The following is a 25,096-nucleotide window of genomic DNA, read 5'->3' as shown; positions in this document are numbered from 1 at the left end:
GCAGCTTTTCTCTTATAACTTTTTCTTTTAAGTAATATTTTTTGGTTATAAGTATAATTAATTACTTTTGATTAGTTCTAGTGCTTTCTTTAATTAATATTTGTTATAACAGTGCACTGTAATGGTGATCTGAAGATGAAATCTGTATTTCATTGGAAGAGACAGTTTCATGTAATATTTTATTATATTTACCTTTTAGGTATTATTTGACTATATACTATTTATTAGAATGTCACCTGTTTGCCATTGAACTAACCATTTGCAAAACACAATAAAAATACAAAACCTCTTGCATAGAGACTGTAACACAGCAAATACATCATATGCAAGCAACTGCATAGTGTCCAGAAATACATCTCAACCCCAGTACTTGCTCATAGTTAATACACAACAAACGTCAATAATGCATTTTTTTATTCCAAATACAAAAATGGTTCTTTTTTTATTTTTTTTTCTACCAAAATCACATCCTTTCATAATTTAATTCATAGCCGCAAGTTATGCAAGCCTTTTTGTACATATCCTCTTCAACATGTTCCTCCAGACCAAACTCATGTTGATGACCACTGGCTTCCTTTTTCCATAAACTGCTCCTGACAGCACGTCGTAGTTCTAGGACACAAACATACCATGTAAGCACATTGGGTTGGCATAATAATAATTGCATCAAGCCTACTAATCTTCAATATAGAAATGTCATATCGCTTCTCACAACAAAACATGTCATCCCACCAACAATAACAAGAGTAAATAAAAATTCAGAATGTATTTGAAGGTATCTGGTGCATTTCACAAGATAAGTTCTGCTGCATGCACAACAGTAATGGAAACAACAAATATGGGGACTTGTGAATCCCTGACAGGTTCCCAAATAATTTGTTCAGTGCTTGTTTTGAGGTTGCCAGAGTGCAGAGCAAACAAATGCATTCAATTCAGAACAGCTGGAGGTCAATGAGTAAAATGCACACTATGAATGTACCTTCCTTAGGGCTGAATCTGTTACACATTCTGCTTTATTTCCCCTGGTGTAAAGCACATGTCATTTTCCAACCACATCAAAGCAAAACCATACTATACTGTATTCACGATATCTGTTCCAGATAGGTTTATCGTAAGTTTAGGTGATAATACATTGACATCTGTAGGATACATGCTGTGGATTAAACATATAGGACAAGTATGTAGCACCACCTATCTCAATACTTGCTTAAACAATGTTTTTGCATGGGGGTGGTCTTCAGGTTGCCGGCGGCCGGGCTCCCAACGACCAGCATACCGGAGCCAGCATACCGACCACTTTTCTCCCTCTTAGGGATCTACGACACCCCCCCCCCCCCCCCACCCCCCGGAGGGAGAATAGGTAGCGCACCACCGTGCCCGCAGCGTGGCTTGGGAGCGAGCCCGCAAGGGGGTCATTTGCGCTCACCCAGCTGTCGGTATGCCGGCGGTCGGGATTCCGGTGCAGGTATGCTGGTCGCCGGGAGCCCGACCGCCGGCATTACATACTACACCCTCTGCATGGTACTAATTTAATGCAAAAGTCCATAAATGTTGACGTGTACAGCCAATAAGATTTGTGTTCATCAAAACACCCGTTGGACGAAACACTCCCTGAAAAAAAGTATCCAAATTAATATTTCTCTGACGTCCTAGTGGATGCTGGGTACTCCGTAAGGACCATGGAATAGACGGGATCCGCAGGAGACTGGGCACTCTTAAAAGAAAGATTAGGTACTATATCTGGTGTGCACTGGCTCCTCCCTCTATGCCCCTCCTCCAGACCTCAGTTGGAATCTGTGTCCGGCCAGAGCTGGTTGCACTCTAGGGGCTCTCCTGAGCTTCTAGTAAAGAAAGTATTTGTTAGGTTTTTTATTTTCAGTGAGATCTGCTGGCAAAAGACTCACTGCTACGAGGGACTGAGGGGAGAGAAGCAAACCTACCTGCTTGCAGCTAGCTTCTGCTTCTAAGGCTACTGGACACCATTAGCTCCAGAGGGTTCGAACACAGGGCCCGACCTCGATCGTCCGTTCCCGGAGCCGCGCCGCCGTCCCCTTGCAGAGCCAGAAGACTGAAGAGAAAGTTGAAAATCGGCGGCTGAAGACTTATGTCTTCATTAAGGTAGCGCACAGCACTGCCGCTGTGCGCCATTGCTCCCTCTGCACACCACACACTCCGGTCACTGATGGGTGCAGGGCGCTGGGGGGGCGCCCTGGGCAGCAATTAGAGTACCTTTACTGGCATATAAGCACATAATACAGTCTAATAAACTGTATATGTGCTAAATCCCCCGCCATTAACAATATAAAAAAGCGAGAGAAGCCCGCCGCGGAGGGGGCGGGGCTATCTTCCTCAGCACACCAGCGCCATTTTCTCTTCACAGCTCCGCTGGAAGGACGCTCCCTAGACTCTCCCCTGCAGTTTCCAGACTCCAAGGGTAAAAAAAGAGAGGGGGGGGGGGGGCACATAAATTTAGGCGCAAACTGTGTTTAACAAGCAGCTATAGGGTAAATCACTCAGTATAGTGTAAATCCCTGTCTATATAGCGCTGTGGTGTGTGCTGGCATACTCTCTCTCTGTCTCCCCAAAGGACTTGGTGGGGTCCTGTCCTCAGTCAGAGCATTCCCTGTGTGTGTGCGGTGTGTCGGTACGGCTGTGTCGACATGTTTGATGAGGAGAGTTACGTGGAGGCGGAGCAGGAGCCGATAAGTGTGATGTTGCCCCCTACGGGGCCGACACCGGAGTGGATGGATATGTGGAAGGTATTAACCGACAGTGTCAACTCCTTACATAAAAGGTTTGATGACGTGACAGCCATGGGACAGTCGGCATCTCAGCCCGCGCCTGCCCAGGCGTCTCAGAGGCCATCAGGGGCTCAAAAACGCCCGCTAGCTCAGATGGCAGACACGGATGTCGACACGGAGTCTGACTCCAGTGTCGACGCGGATGAGACAAATGTACAGTCCACAATGGCCATCCGATTTATGATTACGGCTATGAAAGATGTTTTACACATTTCTGACATAAACCCGGTTACCACTAAAAAGGGTATTATGTTTGGGGAGAAAAAGCAGCCAGTGACTTTTCCCCCATCTGATGAGTTGAATGAACTGTGTGAAGAAGCGTGGTGTTCCCCTGATAAGAAACTAGTGATTTCTAAGAGGTTACTGATGGCGTACCCTTTCCCGCCAACGGATAGGTTACGTTGGGAAACATCCCGTAGGGTGGACAAGGCGCTCACACGCTTATCTAAAAGGGTGGCACTGCCGTCTCAGGATACAGCTGCCCTAAAGGAGCCTGCAGATAGAAAGCAGGAGGCTATCCTGAAGTCTGTATATACACACTCAGGTACTATACCGAGACCTGCAATTGCTTCGGCATGGATGTGTAGTGCTGCAGCAGCATGGTCTGATACCCTGTCAGACAACATTGATACCCTCGACAGGGATACTATTTTGCTAACTATAGAGCATATAAAGGACGTAGTCTTATATATGAGGGATGCACAGAGGGACATTTGCCGGCTGGCATCCAGAATTAATGCGATGTCCATTTCTGTCAGGAGAGTATTATGGACTCGGCAGTGGACAGGTGATGCTGATTCTAAAAGGCACATGGAGGTTTTGCCTTATAAGGGTGAGGAATTGTTTGGGGACGGTCTCTCGGACCTCGTATCCACAGCGACAGCTGGGAAGTCGACTTTTTTACCTCACGTTCCCTCACAGCCTAAGAAAGCACCGTATTATCAAGTACAGTCCTTTCAGCCTCAGAAAGGCAAGCGTGTCAGAGGCGCATCCTTTCTGCCCAGAGGCAGGGGAAGAGGAAAGAAGCTGCATCAGACAGCCAGTTCCCAGGAACAAAAATCCTCCCCTGCTTCCACTAAATCCACCGCATGACGCTGGGGCTCCACAGGTGGAGCCGGGTGCGGTGGGGGCGCGTCTCCGGAACTTCAGCGACCAGTGGGTTCGCTCACAGGTGGATCCCTGGGTCCTACAAGTGGTATCTCAGGGATACAAGCTGGAGTTCGAGGCGACTCCCCCTCGCAGTTACCTCAAATCGGCCTTGCCAACTGCTCCCAGGGAAAGGGAGGTAGTACTGGCGGCTATTCACAAGCTGTACCTTCAGCAGGTGATAATCAAGGTTCCCCTCCTTCAGCAGGGACTATTCCACAATGTTTGTGGTACCGAAACCAGACGGTTCGGTGAGAACCATTCTAAATTTAAAATCCTTGAACACTTATATAAGGAAGTTCAAGTTCAAAATGGAATCGCTCAGGGCGGTTATCGCAAGCCTGGAAGAGGGGGATTTTATGGTGTCACTGGACATTAAGGATGCCTACCTGCATGTCCCCATTTACCCACCTCACCAGGAGTACCTCAGGTTTGTGGTACAGGATTTTTTTAGGGGAGATTGTTAGTGTAGGTTACTAGTGGACCTACCACTAAAAGGGGCTTAGTGTGTGGCGCACTCTTTTGAAATGATTATATTATATTAAAATATTTCAAACTTATTTCTATATTTAAAAAATTGGCATCTCGAACAGGCATTCTATCCTATCTGATGGCCTGAAAGGTGCAAAAAGAATTTTTTATTTTTTTTTTAATTTTTTATATATATATATATATATATATATATATATATATATATATATATATAATGTATAAATGTGAAATTCATATATTTTGCCTATGGAATTGAGTCATCACAATGATGCCAATTATCAATAAATTCATTATTTAGGCAAAAAAAGAAAGATGTGATTAAATAAGCAATATGAGATATTAATAAAATTAATCAGTGCTAATTTAGCTACTGCTGAGCTCTTTTGAGAGACTATGTCATAGAAGTGATTCGTATAACATCACTAGATAACGCATCCTTCAATGGAGGAAAAAATGAATGTATATCCCTATCCAAATAGCCCGTTGCAGTTTCCCAAGAGAAATATTACTTATACATATACCAAGGAATGGAAAGGAAAACAAATCCAAGTAACCCGTAATAGTATCCCAGGGATAACATTGTTTATATTATATTTATACCAGGGAGTGACAAAGGAAACAGAAAGGAAAAACATGGAGAGAGCACTATGAATTACATAAAGGTTTTGTAACATATATGCACTCTTTACATCAGTCTACTGTTCAAGACTGCAGTAATAGTGTTAATGTAATTTGATACAATTTTGCATCCACCATTCTGCAACAGTGTAGCTCAGGGGTGGCTAACCAGTCAGAGACAAAGAGCCAAAAAATCTTGTTAGGTACTTCAAAGAGCCGACATCAAGCCGAAGGCGCGTGTGCAAAAATGGGGTGTGACCTTGCGTCTGCTAGGCCACACCCCGGGTATAAAAGACAATGAAAATGCCAGATCCACATAAAATACATTTTAAAGCCAGAATCAACATAAAATACATTGAAAAAGACACTTCCACATAAAATAATGAAAAACATCCAGATCCACATAACATATATTGAAAAAGCCATATTCACATAATACACTTCAGCTCCTCCATGTGTCACTCCAGCCAGCTCCCCCATGTGTCAATGTGTCATTCCAGCCAGCACCCTCCTGTGTCACTCCAGTCAGCTCCCCATTGTGTGTCTCCTGCCAGGATTCTCCTTTGTCACTCCAGCCAGCACCCTCCTGTATCACTCCAGTCAGCTCCCCCATTATGTCTCTCCTACCAGGATCCTTCTGTGTCACTCCAGCCCACCCTCATATGTCACTACAACCCAGTATCTGACTCCCTATGTTTTCAGTCGCCGTAGTGCTGCTGTGTGTCAGGTTGGAGTGCACCAGTTTCCAGGATCTGTTGTGGTCAGGTGACTGTGGGGCAGATGTATGAACCTGGAGAAGGCATAAGGAAGTGATAAACCAGTGATATGTGCAAGGTGCTAAAGGCACCAGCCAATCAGATCCTAACTGTTAATTTACATATTGGAACTGATTGGCTGGTGCCTTTAACACCTTGCACATATCACTGGTTTATCACTTCCTTATGCCTCCTCCAGGTTAATACATCTGCCCCTGAGTGTTGGGAGCCACATTTGAATAAAGAAAGAGCCACATGCGGCTCAAGAGCCACAGGTTGGCCACGGCTGGTGTAGCTGATAAAACCACCCGTACTGGAGACCAGATAATAGATACACTGTCTCAAGTATACTTGTCAGGAGAAAAAACAAAAAGGGCTTATTACTGACTGATATAGAGTAAACAATCAAGGTTATTCTGGTACCAGTAATTTCATAGCATGAGTGAGATGTAAACATACATGTTGTATCCTATTCTAATAGTTAATTGTTGATCCTTTTTCTTCAGAAAAAAGGGGAGGGGGTTACTTGCACTATTGTTCAAATTCATACAAAAACTGTACACAATATTTCCTTGGTATAAGAGATTTAAACAAGGTTATTATTCAGTGAGGTCTTTCTCTGGGTCATAATTGAGGCTAATCGTCGGCACATGGATTAATTAATTCCTATTCTGAGTGGTGACATGATTCATTTTGTATAGGCACTATCAATTATAGGTGGTGGCCTTATAGTAATTAAGCTCTTAAGAGATAAACATTTTCGCTAGACACACTATAACTTGATGTCATTTTCTTAATTTTTCCAGGTAAATCTAAAAGCATACATTTAGGATAAGTGCATTTATATCATTTCATTACCAAGGTACAGACACCAAAGATGAAAAAAAAGAGTCCCAGGTGTGTGGAAACAGATTCCCTTTCTGCTTTTGTCCCATGTGCCCTTTTGGGTACAGGATTGTCATTACCAATTCCAGACGTTGCCGTTTGGTCTGTCCACGGCACCGAGGGTATTTACCAAGGTAATGGCCGAAATGATGATACTCCTTCGGAAGAAGGGAGTTATAATTATCCCGTACTTGGACGATCTCCTTATAAAAGCGAGGTCCAAGGAGCAGTTGTTAGCCAGCGTAGCACTATCTCGGGAAGTGCTGCAACAACACGGCTGGATTCTAAATATCCCAAAGTCGCAGCTGATTCCTGCGACGCGTCTGCTGTTCTTGGGCATGATTCTGGACACAGAACAGAAGAAAGTGTTTCTCCCAGTGGAGAAGGCCCAAGAATTGTCATCTCTGGTCAGGGATCTCCTGAAACCAAAACAGGTGTCTGTGCATCACTGCACGCGAGTCCTGGGAAAGACTGTGGCTTCTTACGAAGCAATTCCCTTCGGCAGGTTCCATGCAAGGATCTTTCAGTGGGATCTGTTGGACAAATGGTCCGGATCGCATCTTCAGATGCATCGGTTGCTCACCCTGGCCCCGAGGGCCAGGGTGTCTCTGCTGTGGTAGCTGCAGAGTGCTCATCTTCTCGAGGGCCGCAGATTATGCATACATGACTGGGTCCTGGTGACCACGGATGCAAGCCTCCGAGGTTGGGGAGCAGTCACTCAGGGAAGGAACTTCCAAGGACAGTGGTCAAGTCAAGAGACTTCCCTACACAAACATTCTGGAACTAAGGGCCGTATATAACGCCCTGAGTCAAGCGGAACCCCTGCTTCAAAACCAACCGGTGCTGATTCAGTCAGACAACATCATGGCGGTCGCCCATGTAAACCGCCTGGGCGGCACAAGAAGCAGGATGGCAATGGCATAAGCCACAAGGATTCTTCGATGGGCAGAGAATCACGTGCTAGCACTGTCAGCAGTGTTCATTCCAGGAGTGGACAACTGGGAAGCAGACTTCCTCAGCAGGCACGACCTCCACCCGGGAGAGTGGGGACTTCATCCAGAAGTCTTCAAGCTGGTTGTAAATCGTTGGGAACGACCACAGGTGGACATGATGGCGTCTCGACTCAACAAAAAGCTAAAAAGATATTGCGCCAGGTCAAGGGACCCTCAGGCGATAGCGGTGGATGCACTGGTGTCACCGTGGGTGTACCAGTCGGTGTATGTGTTCCCTCCTCTTCCTCTCATACCCAAGGTACTGAGGATAATAAGAAGGAGAGGAGTAAGAACTATACTTGTGGTTCCGGATTGGCCAAGAAGAACTTGGTACCCAGAACTACAAGAAAGCCGGATCCTAACGGAAAAGGGCATTCCAGATGAAGTAATTCCTACGCTGATAAAAGCTAGGAAGGATGTGACAGCAAAACATGATCACCGCATATGGCGAAAATATGTTGCTTGGTGTGAGGCCAGGAAGGCCCCAACAGAGAAATTCCAGCTGGGTCGATTTCTGGACTTCCTCCAGTCAGGAGGGACTATGGGCCTAAAATTGGGATCCATAAAAGTCCAGATTTCGGCCCTGTCTATTTTCTTTAAAAAAGAACTGGCTTCACTGCCTGAAGTTCAGACGTTTGTTAAGGGAGTGCTGCATATTCAGCCCCCTTTTGTGCCTCCAGTGGTACCCTAGGATCTCAACGTTGTGTTGGATTTCCTGAAATCCCATTGGTTTGAGCCACTTAAAACCGTGGAGTTAAAGTATCTCACGTGGAAGGTGGTCATGATGTTGGCCTTGGCTTCGGCTAGGCGTGTGTCAGAATTTGAGGCTTTGTCATGTAAAAGCCCTTATCTGATTTTCCATATGGACAGGGCAGAATTGAGGACTCGTCCCCAATTTCACCCAAAGGCGGTATCAGTGTTTCATTTGAACCAACCTATTGTGGTGCCTGCGGCTACTAGGGACTTGGAGGATTCCAAGTTGCTGGACGTAGTCCGGGCCCTGAAAATCTACGTTTCCAGGACAGCTAGAGTCAGAAAAACTGACTCGCTATTTATCCTGCATGCACCCAACAAGCTGGGTGCTCCTGCTTCAAAGCAGACTATTGCTCGCTGGATCTGTAGCACGATTCAGCTTGCACATTCTGCGGCTGGACTGCCGCATCCTAAATCAGTAAAAGCCCATTCCACGAGGAAGGTGGGCTCTTCTTGGGCGGCTGCCCGAGGGGTCTCGGCTTTACAACTTTGCCGAGCTGCTACTTGGTCGGGTTCAAACACTTTTGCAAAATTCTACAAGTTTGATACCCTGGCTGAGGAGGACCTTGAGTTTGCTCATTCGGTGCTGCAGAGTCATCCGCACTCTATTTCGCCCGTTTGGGAGCTTTGGTATAATCCCCATGGTCCTTACGGAGTACCCAGCATCCACTAGGACGTCAGAGAAAATAAGAATTTACTCACCGGTAATTCTATTTCTCGTAGTCCATAGTGGATGCTGGGAGCCCGTCCCAAGTGCAGACTTTCTGCAATACGTGTATATAGTTATTGCTTAACTAGAGGGTTATTGTTATGAGCCATCTGTTCAATGAGGCTCAGTTGTTATTCATACTGTTAACTGGGTATAGTTATCACAAGTTGTACGGTGTGATTGGTGTGGCTGGTATGAGTCTTACCCTGGATTCCAAATCCTTTCCTGGTAATGTCAGCTCTTCCGGGCACAGTTTCCTTAACGGAGGTCTGGAGGAGGGGCATAGAGGGAGGAGCCAGTGCACACCAGATATAGTACCTATCTTTCTTTTAAGAGTGCCCAGTCTCCTGCGGAGCCCGTCTATTCCATGGTTCTTACGGAGTACCCAGCATCCACTACGGACTACGAGAAATAGAATTACCGGTGAGTAAATTCTTATTTTTTCCACATGTGTAATTCTACAAAAGAAAACATTTTCAGCAATTTCAGCAGCAGGATTTTAAGCAGCTATTTATTTTAAAGGCAAACCCCAGCTTGTTGGCTTGGAAAACCAGCACACACACAAACAAGAGGAAAGCCATACTAACCAACTTGAACAGGAACATCAACAGCTGTACCAACATTACTTAAAGTAACAGTGCAGGAAAAACGAAGCACTGGGCTAGCGCCCAGTATCCTCTACCGACTATGAAAAAATAAGAATTTACTTACCGGTAATTCTCTTTCTCGTAGTCCGTAGTGGATGCTGGGAACTCCGTAAGGACCATGGGGAATAGCGGGCTCCGAAGGAGGCTGGGCACTCTAGAAAGATCTTAGACTACCTGGTGTGCACTGGCTCCTCCCACTATGACCCTCCTCCAAGCCTCAGTTAGGTACTGTGCCCGGACGAGCGTACACAATAAGGAAGGATTTTGAATCCCGGGTAAGACTCATACCAGCCACACCAATCACACCGAACTCCTCGTGATATGAAAAGACAGTTAACAGCATGAAACGATAGAGCCTCTCAACAGATGGCTCAACAATAACCCGATTTAGTTAACAATAACTATGTACAAGTATTGCAGATAGACCGCACTTGGGATGGGCGCCCAGCATCCACTACGGACTACGAGAAAGAGAATTACTGGTAAGTAAATTCTTATTTTCTCTAACGTCCTAGTGGATGCTGGGAACTCCGTAAGGACCATGGGGATTATACCAAAGCTCCCAAATGGGCGGGAGAGTGCGGATGACTCTGCAGCACCGAATGAGAGAACTCCAGGTCCTCCTCAGCCAGGGTATCAAATTTATAGAATTTTGCAAACGTGTTTGCCCCTGACCAAGTAGCTGCTCGGCAAAGTTGTAAAGCCGAGACCCCTCGGGCAGCCGCCCAAGATGAGCCCACCTTCCTTGTGGAATGGGCATTGACAGATTTAGGCTGTGGCAGGCCTGCCACAGTATGTGCAAGCTGAATTGTACTACAAATCCAACGAGCAATAGTCTGCTTAGAAGCAGGAGCACCCAGCTTGTTGGGTGCATATAGGATAAACAGCGAGTCAGATTTTCTGACTCCAGCCGTCCTGGAAACATATATTTTCAGGGCCCTGACAACGTCTAGCAACTTGGAGTCCTCCAAATCCTTAGTAGCCGCAGGCACCACAATAGGCTGGTTCAGGTGAAACGCTGACACCACCTTAGGGAGAAACTGGGGACGAGTCCTCAATTCTGCCCTATCCATATGAAAAACCAGATAAGGGCTTTTTTTTTTAATAAAGTAATTTTTATTCAGTAGTCTGGAGAGTAAGGTACAGACATTGCAGAACAAAATCATATCGCAAACATTACATCCATTCATATTGAATTACAGCCATGTTTTACACATATCTAACATCAATGGGATATCAGAATATTTTCAATAAGGATGTATATTAGGATTTCCTAATGTTCAGACTGTCATGATCTACAAAGTCCGCGACCAGCTATATTAGTCTTCATTATTTTTTAATATTTAAACCCGCAACCAAAACTATAAGAAAATAACAAATAACCAAAGAAAGGGCAAGGGAGGAAAAATTGAGAAGGAGATTTTGATTCAGGGCTCCATTAGTCATACACATAAATAAGTATATGGGCTCGCAGGGCCCAGCCGTCGTCGTCTCAGTAGGCATCAGGCACATTAGGTTATTGACATGCCTGCACTTCAGTGTCTACTATATTTGGGGAACAAGATGAGAGTGGGGGGAATCTAGCCATGGAGACCAAACTCTTTCAAACTTAGCTGATGCACCTTGCTTCATGTAGATGTATCTTTCCTTAATTATAGTGTCATTAATTAAGGCCTTTAGTGCGGATATTAACGGACCTTTGGGGGCCATCCACATTCTTGCAATGCAAACCTTAGCCAAGGCACATACATTTAGAGCATAGAGACCCCTTGAAACAGACTCAGGAGCAAGGCACCCCATTCCCAATATACAGAATTGTGGGGTAAGCAGTCCGCCAGGCACTCCCGTACTCTCCAGAATTGACCCGACCCCCGACCAGAACACCCTCAACCTCGGGCAGTCCCACACTAGATGCCAGTATGTTCCCACCGCCCCCCCACACTTAGGACAGAGATTAGATCTGCCCGTCCCAAACGCAGCCAGTCTAGCTGGAGTCATATATGTTCTGTGTAAAATGAAGAATTGAATCTGCTGATATCTAAGGGACTTGGTAACCTTAGCAGGGTATTCTAAAGCGAGGGCCCAGTCCTCCTCATCTATTAGACCCAAATCCTCCTCCCACTTTCCACGGAGACGCGTCAAAGGGTCCGCATGGATCTTGGTAAGAAGATATCCATACGCAAGTGAGACCATCTTAGCCTGACCCAAAGTGGTCACAAATGTCTTGATGGGAAATGGGAGGATTCGCGGAGGTGATTCAGCAAATTGGGTCTGGAGGGCATGACGAAGCTGGAGGTATCTGAAGAAGTAGGAATTGGGTAGGTCAAACTCATCCCTCAGTTGTTGAAAGGATTTTAATGTATTATCTAGATAGAGTTGAGAGACAGATATCACCGATCTAGGGGCCCAAACCTCCCGTCCCTCAAGTGCATGCAGTTCAGGGAGCCAGTCAGAGTACCACAAGGGGGTATCCGGGTCTAGGTCGTCATATCTCAAGAGGTCTCTCAGGGCCCGCCAAATCTTTAGGGCCTGAAAAATGATAGGGGGAAGAAACCTAGCTATGCTCCCACTCAGTAACACCTGCATAGGAGAGAGGTAGGGAAAGTAACAACGGATAAACTCATAATGCAAAGAGTCTGTCTCCAAGTTTTGTGCCCATGTAGTGATATGAGTCAGCTGAGCAGCGAAGTAATATATCTGAAAGTTAGGTAGAGCCAGGCCGCCGTCAGATCTCTGTCTGGTAAGGGTATTTAGCTGTATCCTAGGTCTTTTATTAGCCCAGATCAGTGAGGACAGAACGCTATTCAATTTTCTAAAGAATGTTGGATAGATATACACCGGGGATTGGAGAATAATATACAGGAGTTTGGGGAGTATAATCATTTTAATGAGATTAACCCTGCCAGAGACCGTTAGTGGAAGCTTACACCAAGTCTTAATTTTGCCCATGACCCACTGCGTGGTCGGATCCAGATTCAGGGGGACAAAATGAGAAGGGTCATTAGTTATTTGGATTCCAAGGTACTTAAATTGTACCGTCCAACTCAAAGGCAGGGGGATTCCGGGAACAGTAGGAGGGGGGCCTATGACTGGCATAATGTATGATTTAGGCCAGTTAATTCTAAGGCCCGAATGATCTCCAAAGCTTTCTATCACACGCAGCAGGATGGGCATCGACCTGGTGTAATCCTGCAAAAACAACAACATGTCATCGGCATATAGAGCTATCCTATCTTCACGTGAACCTGTACATATTCCCACAATGTCCGGGTGCGATCTAATCAAGCATGCCAGGGGCTCGATGGCCAAGGCAAACAGCGTAGGGGATAGGGGGCAACCCTGCCTAGTACCTCGGGTCAATTGAAAAGATGGGGACACATAACCGTTCACCAAGATCCTGGCAGTTGGATGTTGATACAATAGTTTAATCCATTTTATATAATTGGGTCCAAATCCCATACGAGCCAACACCTCCCACAAATAAGCCCACTCAATGCTGTCAAAGGCCTTGGCCGCGTCCAGCGAGACCACAGCCGAGTCAGAAGGGGGTCCGTGCGGGAGCTGTAGAATGGTATATAGTCTACGTAAATTGATGGACGTGGACTTTCCTGGCATGAAGCCAGTCTGGTCCGGGTGAATTAGGGAGGTTATCACTGAGTTGAGCCGTATTGCCAATATCTTTGCCAGGATCTTGGCATCGGTGGGAATCAGGGAGATCGGCCTATAGGAGTCCAGAGATTTAGGGTCTTTACCGGGTTTTGGAATCACTATTATGACTGCCTCTGACATGGAGGGGGGGAGATCGTTATTGGCAAATATATCTAAGTACAGGGCATGCAGCCTGGGGCCAAAAAAATCAATATGATTCTTGTATACCTCAGAGGGAATTCCGTCACATCCCGGAGCCTTGCCATTAGGGGACATACCAATGGCCGCAGTCACCTCCTCTAGCGTTAAAGGTGCCTCCAGCAGCTCGCAGGCCTCAGAGGAGAGTGTGGGCAGCGGAACACCCCCCATGTAGCATGAAAGATCCGAAGTGGAGCGCTGCAGCTGTGAATTATAAACCTCAGAGAAGTAAGATCGAAATAACAGCGCAATGTCCGGTGTGGTGTCTACAAGAGAGCCATCCGCTCCGGACATTTGGGTGATCGTGGTGCCAGGACGATCGTAATGTATAAGACGGGCCAGGAGGCCCCCCGTCCTATCAGCCTGCATATATATATTAGTAGCTTTAAAAAGAAGGGAGCGAGAGTTTCTATCGGACAGGTGGGCCAACCAAACTGACTGAGCCGTCAGCCATCGTGTCTTTGTCGCGGGGGCGCTGTCAGCCAAATATTGGGACTCTAAGTCCCTAGCATCTTTTTCAAGGGCCTGTTCTCTCTCCCTAGAGGCCATTTTATGAGCCGCTATGCGTCCAATATATGAACCTCTCAAAAACGCCTTAAACGAGTCCCAAACTACTGTACCCGGGGCAGACCCTACATTGTCGCCAAAGTACCCCTCCCATTGAGTCTCCAGGTCACTGCAGTCCCCCAGCTGGGTCAGCCAAGAGGGGTGCAATTTCCAATAGGAGTGCCCCCTCTGACTTTCCACAGCAAGAGTCATCATCAGAGGGGAGTGGTCGGAAACCCCTCGAGCCTCGTAGTGGACGTCAACTATCCTAGGGACTAGGGTAGGGGACACCAGCATCAGGTCAATTCTGGAGAAGGAGCCATGAGTGCTGGAGAAGCAGGAGAACTGACGAACCGCGGGATGACGAAGTCGCCACACATCTACCCATTGCAAAGTATTCAAAAAATCCGCAAACTTGGTAGGACCTCCTCCCACCAGTGCAGCCTGTGGGGAGTGCCATCGGTCTATAGACAGATCCAGGACGTTATTAAAATCCCCCAAGCAAATCACTGGGGTATTAGGGGAGGGGGCTATGAAGGACGCAGCTTGTTGCAGCACATTATATGAGAACGGGGGGGGGACATACACTGCTAAGATGTAATATGGCTGGGAGTTCAGCTTACACTCTATAAATACATATCTTCCATACGGGTCAGTTTTAAGTGATATCAACTCGAACTGCACTGTCTTTTTAATCAGTACGGAGACACCTCTAGAAAAGGAGGAGTGGGAGGCATGATATGCCCAGCCCACCCAGGCCCGTCGTAAGGACAGTAACCTATGTCCCTCCAAGTGGGTCTCGCTGAGGCATGCAATATCCGGGTCATATTTCTTAATCATATTAAGTACCAAGGAACGTTTGATGTTGTTATTCAGACCTCGAACATTCCATGCCAGAATTTTCAGATTAATCATAACCCCCTATAAGCTCTATACACCTCCCGGATGGATCTCTCCCAGAATACATTTTGAGTATAGGCATTATCAACACCCACAAAACATGACGTGTATGAGCCCTGCGTTGTAAGCCATAGCATCTGAATATAAAACATCCTTGCCTCAGTAAATACTTAAATAAGAAAAATAAGAAACTAAAGAAAAAAATAAAACCCCAAAAACAGCAAAAGGAGGCGCAACTAGCAGCTTCCCAATTAACCATTCCCTCCCCGTATACCACCCCGAACTTCGGCATACTTATATCCCGAACAATCAAGCTAACTACCAAGCGCTAGGAAGGCTAGATTCTCAACTGAACCTCCAACCTTCTCTGACCAACGCCGCTTGGCCGTGCAAGTCTTGAGCCACCAATGCAAAGAGGGGGGGCTCCCCGAACCATGATCAAGCCTTCGGTAGACCAAGTCCCGGGCTGTTTTCATAGGAGATCAGTCCGGAGCCAGTTGCCGAGCACCCGGTGTATATCTGTCCAGCCACTGGGCCGCCTCTCTAGGGGAGTTGAAAAACTTGGTCTCCCCATCCGCCACGACTCGGAGCCTCGAGGGAAACAGCATGGAATATGAAATGTTGAGGTCTCGCAGCCGTCTTTTGATGGGCATAAACTGGGCACGGTCCTTCTGAACGTCTGCGGCAAAGTCCGGGAAGGCCGATACCTTGATTCCATTGCGGACCAGCGGGCCCTTCGTGCGACCTAAACGGAGAACTGAGTCACGGTCTTTATAGTGCAGGAATTTAGCGATGAAGGTGCGAGGAGGAGCACCTGGGGGTAAAGGGCGAGACGGTATCCTATGTGCTCGCTCCACCGTAAAATGGGCCGTAAAGGACTCAGCGCCATACAGTTCTTTAAGCCAGGATTCAAGAAATTCCTCCGGCTGCGAACCCTCTTCCTTTTCAGGCAGGCCTACGAATCTGACGTTGTTCCTACGCAGCCGTCCCTCCATGTCTAAGAGCTTGGTTTGAAGTGAGGAGACCTGCTGGGTCACCACAGATACAGACTGCTTAAGGGGGCCACATAAATCTTCCAGGTTGGAGACCCGTGTCTCCGCCTCACCCACTCGCTCTCGGATACGTTGTACATCTTGGCGGAGCAAGGAGAGATCGCACTGCACCTTTTCCATCTTATCGGAGAGACGTTGTTCACTGCCGGCTATAGCCTCGAGCACTTGTTGGATAGACGGCGCCCCCACTGCCTCCGGGGAATTAGCCGCTGTCTCAGGAGGGGAGGTCGAATGTATTGGAGAGGCTTCATGAGAGGGAGCCGGTGCAGCCCTAGAGTTGGGTTGTCTGGTGAATTTTTCAAGTTTGGCCGCGGCCGCACTCCGGCCGCCTCCCACCATGTTGAGCGGGACCAGTCACACTCTTCCCAGAGTAATGTTATAGTATAGGGTTGAAGCAAGATAATGGATGCAGCCAGGCCACGTATAATCAGTGGCGGGAATCAACCGCGTCCAGTAAATATGTCAGAGTGATAAAGTAGGATGATGGTACGTAGTACACTGTGGGAGAATGATGCAGCACAGCAATGTAGGCAGATCTGATCTATGTGCAGTTCCTGTATGTTATATTGGAAGGGCCGTGCAATATAAATAGCTGACTTCGTCTCCAATCTCAGGTAGGTATTAGCATAGTTATTAGGATAGTAGTAGTAGGAGAGATCAGAGTGTGGTAAACAGATCTTGTGTGCATAAATAGATCACTGGGCAGCACAGATGAGAGCAGCCTTTTCAAGCATGTAGATCAGTTTCCCTTCTCACAAAATGGCCGCAGTGTCTTTTCCCCTTCCCCAGAAGTACCTTTTATTTTTCTCCTCTTCTCCGGGTATTAGAGCTCCGGGCCTCAGCCTATCTAGGAGAGGAGAGGCACCTTCCACCCCCCAGGCTTTTTAGGGTGCTTGTAGGTGTTATTGTCCCGTCGCTCGAGCTCCGCTGTTTTCCGCGGCCGAGGGCGCCGAAATCGAGGCCGGGGATGCAGAGGAGGGCTAGGCCGCAGGGCCGGAAGTCAGCCGGCGCCGTCCCTCGAGTCCCGGAGACCGCGACAAACGGCGTCCCGGATCGCACGGCAGAACAGGGGAGGTATGCAGCCCGGGCAGGCTCACCAGGAGGGTCAGGATGGGTAACAGGAGAAGTTTGTTCGGGGAGCTCCCGAGATCCGCTCCCTACTCCGTTGCTGCCGTGGCCACGCCCCCCAGATAAGGGCTTTTACATGATAAAGCCGCCAATTCTGACACTCGCCTGGCTGATGCCAGGGCCAATAACATGACCACTTTCCACGTGAGATATTTCAGATCCACGGTTTTTAGTGGCTCAAACCAATGTGATTTCAAGAAATTCAACATCATGTTGAGATCCCACGGTGCCACAGGAGGCACAAATGGGGGCTGAATATGCAGCACTCCTTTCACAAACGTCTGAACTTCAGGTACTGAAGCTAGTTCCATTTGAAAGAAAATCGACAGAGCCGAGATCTGTACTTTAATGGAGCCTAGTTTTAGGCCCATATTCACTCCTGCTTGCAGGAAATGCAGAAATCGACCTAGTTGAAATTCCTCTGTTGGGGCCTTTTTGGCCTCGCACCATGCAACATATTTCCGCCATATGCGGTGATAATGTTTTGCCGTAACATCTTTCCTGGCTTTAATAAGCGTAGGAATGACTTCCTCCGGAAAGCCCTTTTCCTTCAGGATCCGGCGTTCAACCGCCATGCCGTCAAACGCAGCCGCGGTAAGTCTTGGAACAGACAGGGGCCCTGCTGTAGCAGGTCCTGTCTGAGCGGCAGGGACCAAGGGTCCTCTGAGATCATCTCTTGAAGTTCCGGGTACCACGCTCTTCTTGGCCAATCCGGAACCACGAGAATTGTGTTTACTCCTCGCTTTCTTATTATTCTCAGTACCTTTGGTATGAGAGGTAGAGGAGGGAACACATACACTGACCGGTACACCCACGGTGTCACTAGGGCGTCCACCGCTATCGCCTGAGGGTCTCTTGACCTGGCGCAATACTTCTCTAGTTTTTTGTTTATGCGGGACGCCATCATGTCCACCTGTGGACGACCCCATTGATTTACAATCATTTGGAAGACTTCTGGATGAAGTCCCCACTCTCCCGGGTGGAGGTCGTGCCTGCTGAGAAAGTCTGCTTCCCAGTTGTCCACTCCCGGGATGAACACTGCTGACAGTGCTAGTACATGATTCTCCGCCCATCTGAGAATTTTTGTGGCTTCTGCCATCGCCGTCCTGCTTCTTGTGCCGCCCTGTCGATTCACATGGGCGACTGCCGTGATGTTGTCTGACTGGATCAGCACCGGCTGGTGTAGGAGCAGGGATTTTGCTTGACTTAGGGCATTGTAAATGGCCCTTAGTTCCAGAATATTTATGTGAAGGGCAGTCTCCTGACTTGACCATAGTCCCTGGAAATTTCTTCCCTTTGTGACTGCCCCCCAGCCTCGTAGGCTGGCATCCGTGGTCACCAGGACCCAGTCCTGTATGCCGAATCTGCGGCCCTCCAGAAGATGAGCACTGTTCAGCCACCACAGAAGAGACACCCTGGTTCGTGGAGACAGGGTTATTAAACGATGCATCTGAAGATGCGATCCGGACCACTTGTCCAACAGGTTCCACTGAAAGATTCTGGCATGGAACCTGCCGAATGGAATTGCTTCGTAAGAAGCTACCATCTTTCCCAGGACCCGCGTGCAGTGATGCACCGATACCTGTTTTGGTTTTAGGAGGTCTCTGACTAGAGAAGACAACTCCCTGGCTTTCTCCTCCGGGAGAAACACTTTTTTCTGGGCCGTGTCCAGAATCATTCCCAGGAACATTAGACGTGTCGTGGGGACCAGCTGTGACTTTGGGATATTCAGAATCCAACCGTGCTGGCTCAGCACTTCCTGAGATAGCGCTACTCCCACTAACAACTGTTCCTTGGATCGTGCCTTTATTAGGAGATCGTCCAAGTATGGGATAATTAAAACTCCCTTTTTTCGAAGGAGTATCATCATTTCCGCCATAACCTTGGTAAATACCCTCGGTGCCGTGGAGAGTCCAAACGGCAGCGTCTGGAATTGGTAATGGCAATCCTGTACCACAAATCTGAGGTACTCCTGGTGAGAATTGTAAATGGGGACATGCAGGTAAGCATCCTTGATGTCCAGGGATACCATGTAATCCCCCTCGTCCAGGCTTGCAATAACCGCCCTGAGCGATTCCATCTTGAACTTGAATTTTTTTATGTATGTGTTCAAGGACTTCAAATTTAGAATGGGTCTCACCGAACCGTCCGGTTTCGGTACCACAAATAGTGTGGAATAGTAACCCCGGCCTTGTTGAAGTAGGGGTACCTTGATTATCACCTGCTGGGAATACAGCTTGTGAATTGCCGCTAGCACTGCCTCCCTGTCTGAGGGAGCAATCGGCAAAGCGGATTTTAGGAAACGGCGGGGTGGAATCGCCTCGAATTCCAGCCTGTATCCCTGAGATACTATTTGAAGGATCCAGGGATCCACCTGTGAGCGAACCCACTGATCGCTGAAATTCCTGAGGCGGGCCCCCACCGTACCTGGCTCCGCTTGTGAAGCCCCACCGTCATGCGGCGGACTTGGAAGAGGAAGCGGGGGAGGACTTTTGTTCCTGGGAACCTGCTGTTTGCTGCAGCCTTTTTCCCCTGCCTCTGCCTCTTGACAGAAAAGACCCTCCTTTTCCCCGCTTATTTTTCTGGGATCGAAAGGACTGAACCTGATAAAATGGCGCCTTCTTAGGCTGTGAGGGGACATGGGGTAAAAATGCTGACTTCCCAGACGTTGCTGTGGAAACTAGGTCGGAGAGACCATCCCCAAATAATTCCTCCCCTTTATAAGGTAAAACTTCCATGTGCCTTTTGGAATCTGCATCTCCAGTCCACTGGCGAGTCCATAAGCATCTCCTAGCAGAGATAGATAGTGCACTTACTTTAGATGCCAGCCGGCAGATTTCCCTCTGTGCATCTCTCATGTATAAGACTGAGTCTTTTATATGGTCAATTGTTAACAGGATCGTGTCTCTGTCTAGTGTGTCAATATTTTCTGACAGGTTATCTGACCATGCAGCGGCAGCACTGCACATCCAAGCTGACGCAATTGCTGGTCTGAGTATAATGCCTGAGTGTGTATATACAGACTTCAGGATCGCCTCCTGCCTTCTATCAGCAGGTTCCTTAAGGGCGGCCGTATCCTGGGACGGTAGTGCCACCTTTTTTGACAAACGTGTGAGCGCTTTATCCACCCTCGGGGGTGTTTCCCAACGTAACCTATCCTCTGGCGGGAAAGGGAACGCCATTAGTAATTTCTTAGGAATCACCAATTTCTTATCAGGGGAAGCACACGCTTCTTCACACACTTCATTTAATTCATCTGACGGGGGAAAAACTACAGGTAGTTTTTTCTCCCCAAACATAATACCCTTTTTTGTGGTACCTGGATGTAAATCAGAAATATTTAACACCTCTTTCATTGCCTCAATCATGCAGCGAATGGCCTTAACGGGCATTAAATTTGACTCATCGTCGTCGACACTGGCGTCAGTATCCGTGTCGACATCTACTTGTGCCACCTGAGATAACGGGCGTTTTAGAGCCCCTGATGACTTTTGAGACCCTTGGACAGGCACGAGCTGAAGACTCGGCTGTCCCACAGTCGGCATGTCGTCAAATTTTTTATGTAAGGAGTCTATACGTGCACTCATTTCTTGCCATAATACCATCCACTCAGGTGTCTGCCCCGCAGGGGGTGACATCTCTGCTAAAGGCATCTGCTCCCCCTCCACATCATTATCCTCCTCAAACATGTCGACACAGCCGTACCGACACACTCCACACACACAGGGAATGCTCAAATAGAGGACAGGACCCACAAAAGCCCTTTGGGGGGACAGAGTAAGAGTATGCCAGCACACACCAGAGCGCTATATATATACAGGGACTAACTGAGTTATGTCCCTAATAGCTGCTTATACTGTATACAGTGCCAATTTTGTGCCCCCCCCTCTCTTTTCCCTCTTACTGTACTGTAGAAATGCAGGGAAGAGCCAGGGAGCTTCCTTCCAGCCGAGCTGTGAGGGAAAAATGGCGCCAGTGTGCTGAGGAGATAGGCTCCGCCCCTTTTTCGCGGCCTATTCTCCCGCTTATTTTGGGATTCTGGCAGGGGTATTTACCTCATATATAGCCCCAGGGGCTATATATTGAGGTATTTTAGCCAGCCAAGGTGTTTTTATTGCAGCCTCAGGGCGCCCCCCCCCAGCGCCCTGCACCCTCAGTGACCGGAGTGTGAAGTGTGTATGAGGAGCAATGGCGCACAGCTGCAGTGCTGTGCGCTACCTTGGTGAAGACAGGATGTCTTCATGCCGCCGATTTTCCGGACCATCTTCCTGCTTCTGGCTCTGTAAGGGGGACGGTGGCGCGGCTCCGGGACCGAACATCAAGGCTGGGCCTGCGGTCGATCCCTCTGGAGCTAATGGTGTCCAGTAGCCTAAGAAGCCCAATCCGGCTGCAAGCAGGCGAGTTCGCTTCTTCTCCCCTTAGTCCCTCGCTGCAGTGAGCCTGTTGCCAGCAGGTCTCACTGAAAAAAAAAACAAATTCTAAGACTATAACTTTCTAAGAGCTCAGGAGAGCCCCTAGTGTGCATCCAACCTCGGCCGGGCACGAAATCTAACTGAGGCTTGGAGGAGGGTCATAGTGGGAGGAGCCAGTGCACACCAGGTAGTCTAAGATCTTTCTAGAGTGCCCAGCCTCCTTCGGAGCCCGCTATTCCCCATGGTCCTTACGGAGTTCCCAGCATCCACTAGGACGTTAGAGAAAAGGACTTACCGGTAGGTAATTAAAATCTTATTTTCTCTTACGTCCTAGAGGATGCTGGGGTCCACATTCGTACCATGGGGATGTACCAAAGATCCCAAACCGGGTGGGAGTGGGGAGTTTCCTGCAGAACTGATTGCCCATTGAGGACCTTCAGTTTGGTCAAAGTATAGAACTTGTAAAACTTAGCAAACGTGTTCGAACCCGACCAAGTAGCTGCTCGGCAGAGTTGTAAAGCCGAGACACCCTGGGCAGCCGCCAAGGAAGAACCCACCTTACGAGTAGAGTGGGCCTTAACAGACGTAGGACACGGCAAGCCAGCGAGCAATAGACTCTTGAAGCAGGACACCAAATTTTCTTGGGATCATAGAGAACAAACAGCGAGTCAGATTTCCTGTGACGAGCTGTCCGCTTCACGTAGATCTTCAAAGCCCTCACAACATCCATGGACTTTGGAGGTAGAAGAGGTGTCAGTAAGCACTGGAACCACAATAGGTTGGTTGATATGAAACGCAGACACCACCTTAGGAAGAAATTGTTGACGAGTTCTGAGTTCAGCTCTATCTTCATGAAAAATCAAATAAAGGCTATTGTGAGACAACGCCCCCAGTACGGACACAAGCCTTGCAGTAGCTAAGGCCAATAGTGTAACGGCCTTCCACGTAAGAAACTTTACGTCAACCTCCTGCAAAGGCTCAAACTATTCCGATTGTAGGAACTGCAACACCAAGTTAAGATCCCAAGGTGCAGTGGGAGGCACAAAGGGCGATTGGATGTGCAGAACTCCCTTCAAGAACGTCTGAACCTCAGGGAGGGAAGCCAATTGTTTCTGGAAGAAAGTGGATAAGGCCAACATCTGGACCTTCAAGGAGCCCAAACGTAGGCCCGCATCCACACCTGACTGTAGAAAAGGAGAAAACGTCCCAGTTGAAATTCCACTACAGGAAATTTCCTGTTGTCACACCACGAGACATACTTTTTCCCAAATACGGTGGTAATGTTTAGACGATACCCCTTTCCGGGCTTGGATCAGGGTTAGAATAACCCTGTCCGGAATGCCTTTCCAAGCTAGAATTTGACACTCAACTTCCATGCCATCAAATGTAGCTGCAGTAAGTCTTGATAGACGAACGGCCCCTGTTGTAGGAGTACCTCTCTCAAAGAGGCAGAGGCCAAGGGTCCTCCAGGAGCATCTCCAGTAGATCCGCGTGTACCAGGCCCTTCGTGGCCAATCCGGAGCAATGAGAATTGCTTGACCTTTTTCCCTTTTTATTCTTTTGAGAATTCTTGGGATCAGTGGAAGAGGTGGAAACATGTAAACCATTTGGTAAACCCATGGAGTCACCAGAGCGTCCACTGCTTGCGGGTCCCTCCACCTGGAACAATACCGCTTTAGCTTCTTGTTGAGACGAGAGGCCATCATGTCTATTTGTGGAATTCCCCACCGACGTGTTAAGGACTCGAACACCAGCAGATGAAGGCCCCACTCTCCTGGGTGGAGGTCGTGTCTTTTGAGGAAGTCCGCTTCCCAGTTGTCTACTCCCGGAATGAAGATTTCCGACAGCGCCACCGTATGTCTTTCTGCCCAGAGGAGAATTCTTGTTACCTCTGACATTGCTGCTAAGCTCTTCGTTCCACCCTGTCGGTTTATGTACGTTACTGTCGTCACATTGTCCGACTGAACCTGAATGGCGTGATTTTGAAGAAGATGCGATGCAAGTAGCAGGGCGTTGTATATGGCCCTTAGTTCCAGAATGGTTTCCCAACCTGACCATTTTCCTTGGAACTGTTTACCCTGGGTGAATGCTCCCCAACCTCTGAGACTTGCATCTGTGGTTAGCAGAACCCAATTTTGAATCCCGAACCTTCGACCCTCGGTCAGGTGAGAAGTCTGAAGCCACCACAAAAGAGAAATCCTGGCTTTTGGTGACAGACGTATCCTCTAGTGCAGGCTTTTTCAACCAGTGTGCCGTGGCACACTAGTGTGCCGCGACCAGTTGCAAAGTGTGCCGCGGAGCCGGAGCAGCTTCCTGCACCTTCAGAGTGAACTGTTGGCCCGGGCTCTTCTTAGAGGATCAGTCGTGCTCCGGCCATGACCTATGCCTTGAAAACGATGTGATATCATTGGTCACAGCCGCCGCGTCTCACCACCCAGCCAGCCCACCCACCTGCATACACATCTTCCAGTTCCCGCCTGCATACACAGCTTTCCTTGCCCACCCACATCCACACCTGCCCGACCGCCCGCTGCTCAGTATTCGCAGAACTCCACTATGAACGGCCCCCGCCACTGAGGGACAGGGATGAGGACAGCAGATAATATTTATTTTATTTCTCCTGTGGGGAACAATAGGATTTCAATAGGATTTATGTGGGGAGAATAAGAATTTATGGATTTATGGGGGGAACAATGTGAATAATTCATGTGGGCTGTAATAGGATTTATGTGGGGAGAAATGTGATTGATTGATTTATGTGTGGAGCAATAGGATTTATGTGGGGAGCAATGTGATTGTTTTTCTGTGTAGGCCAATGTATGTGTGGATTTTTTTAATTTATTTTTTTTCACTGTGAGGGCCAATGTGTGTGTTTTGTTTTTTTCTGTGGGGAACTGATGGTGTGCCTTGGCAATTTTAAAATATTGTTCGGTGTGCCGCGAGTAAAAAAAGGTTGAAAATCACTGCTCTAGTGCATGTGAAGTTGCGATCCGGATCATTTGTCCAGCAGATCCAGCTGGAAGGGCCTTGCGTGAAACCTTCCGTACTGTAGAGCCTCGTAAGAGGCGACCATCTTCCCCAGAAGGCGAATGCATAGATGCACAGATATCCGGGCTGGTGTTAGGACATAACGCACCATCGACTGGATTACCAATGCTTTTTCCAACGGAAGGAATACCTTCTGTGCCCCGTATCCAGTATCATCCCCAGAAACGGAAGCCTCCGTGTTGGTTCCAGGTGGGATTTTGGTAGGTTCAGAATCCATCCGTGATCCTGAAATAGTTGGGTTGAGAGGGCAATGCGGTCCAACAACCTCTCCTTGGAAGGCACTTTTATCAGCAGGTCGTCCAGGTATGGTATTCTGTTCACTCCCTGCTTGCGAAGGAAACATCATCTCTGCCATTACCTTGGTGA

At 47.9% G+C, this 25,096-nt stretch overlaps 1 protein-coding gene across 2 annotated transcripts in view; it reads right to left on the bottom strand.

Annotated features, from left to right (window-relative positions):
• Positions 1-396: 396 nt before the first annotated feature.
• Positions 397-25,096, bottom strand: part of XPA (XPA, DNA damage recognition and repair factor) — a 117,524-nt gene continuing 92,824 nt past the window's right edge. For both annotated transcript variants that reach the window (XM_063914664.1, XM_063914665.1), the window contains exon 6: positions 397-612. In XM_063914664.1, coding sequence (XP_063770734.1) covers positions 464-612 — 149 coding nt within the window. In that variant the 3' untranslated portion in view covers positions 397-463. The remainder of the gene's footprint in view (positions 613-25,096) is intronic.

This window comes from Pseudophryne corroboree, chromosome 1, assembly GCF_028390025.1.
Source record: "Pseudophryne corroboree isolate aPseCor3 chromosome 1, aPseCor3.hap2, whole genome shotgun sequence".
Taxonomy (NCBI): domain Eukaryota; kingdom Metazoa; phylum Chordata; class Amphibia; order Anura; family Myobatrachidae; genus Pseudophryne; species Pseudophryne corroboree.
Note: the sequence above shows the minus strand (reverse complement) of the source record. Positions and strands in the feature narration are given on the sequence as shown.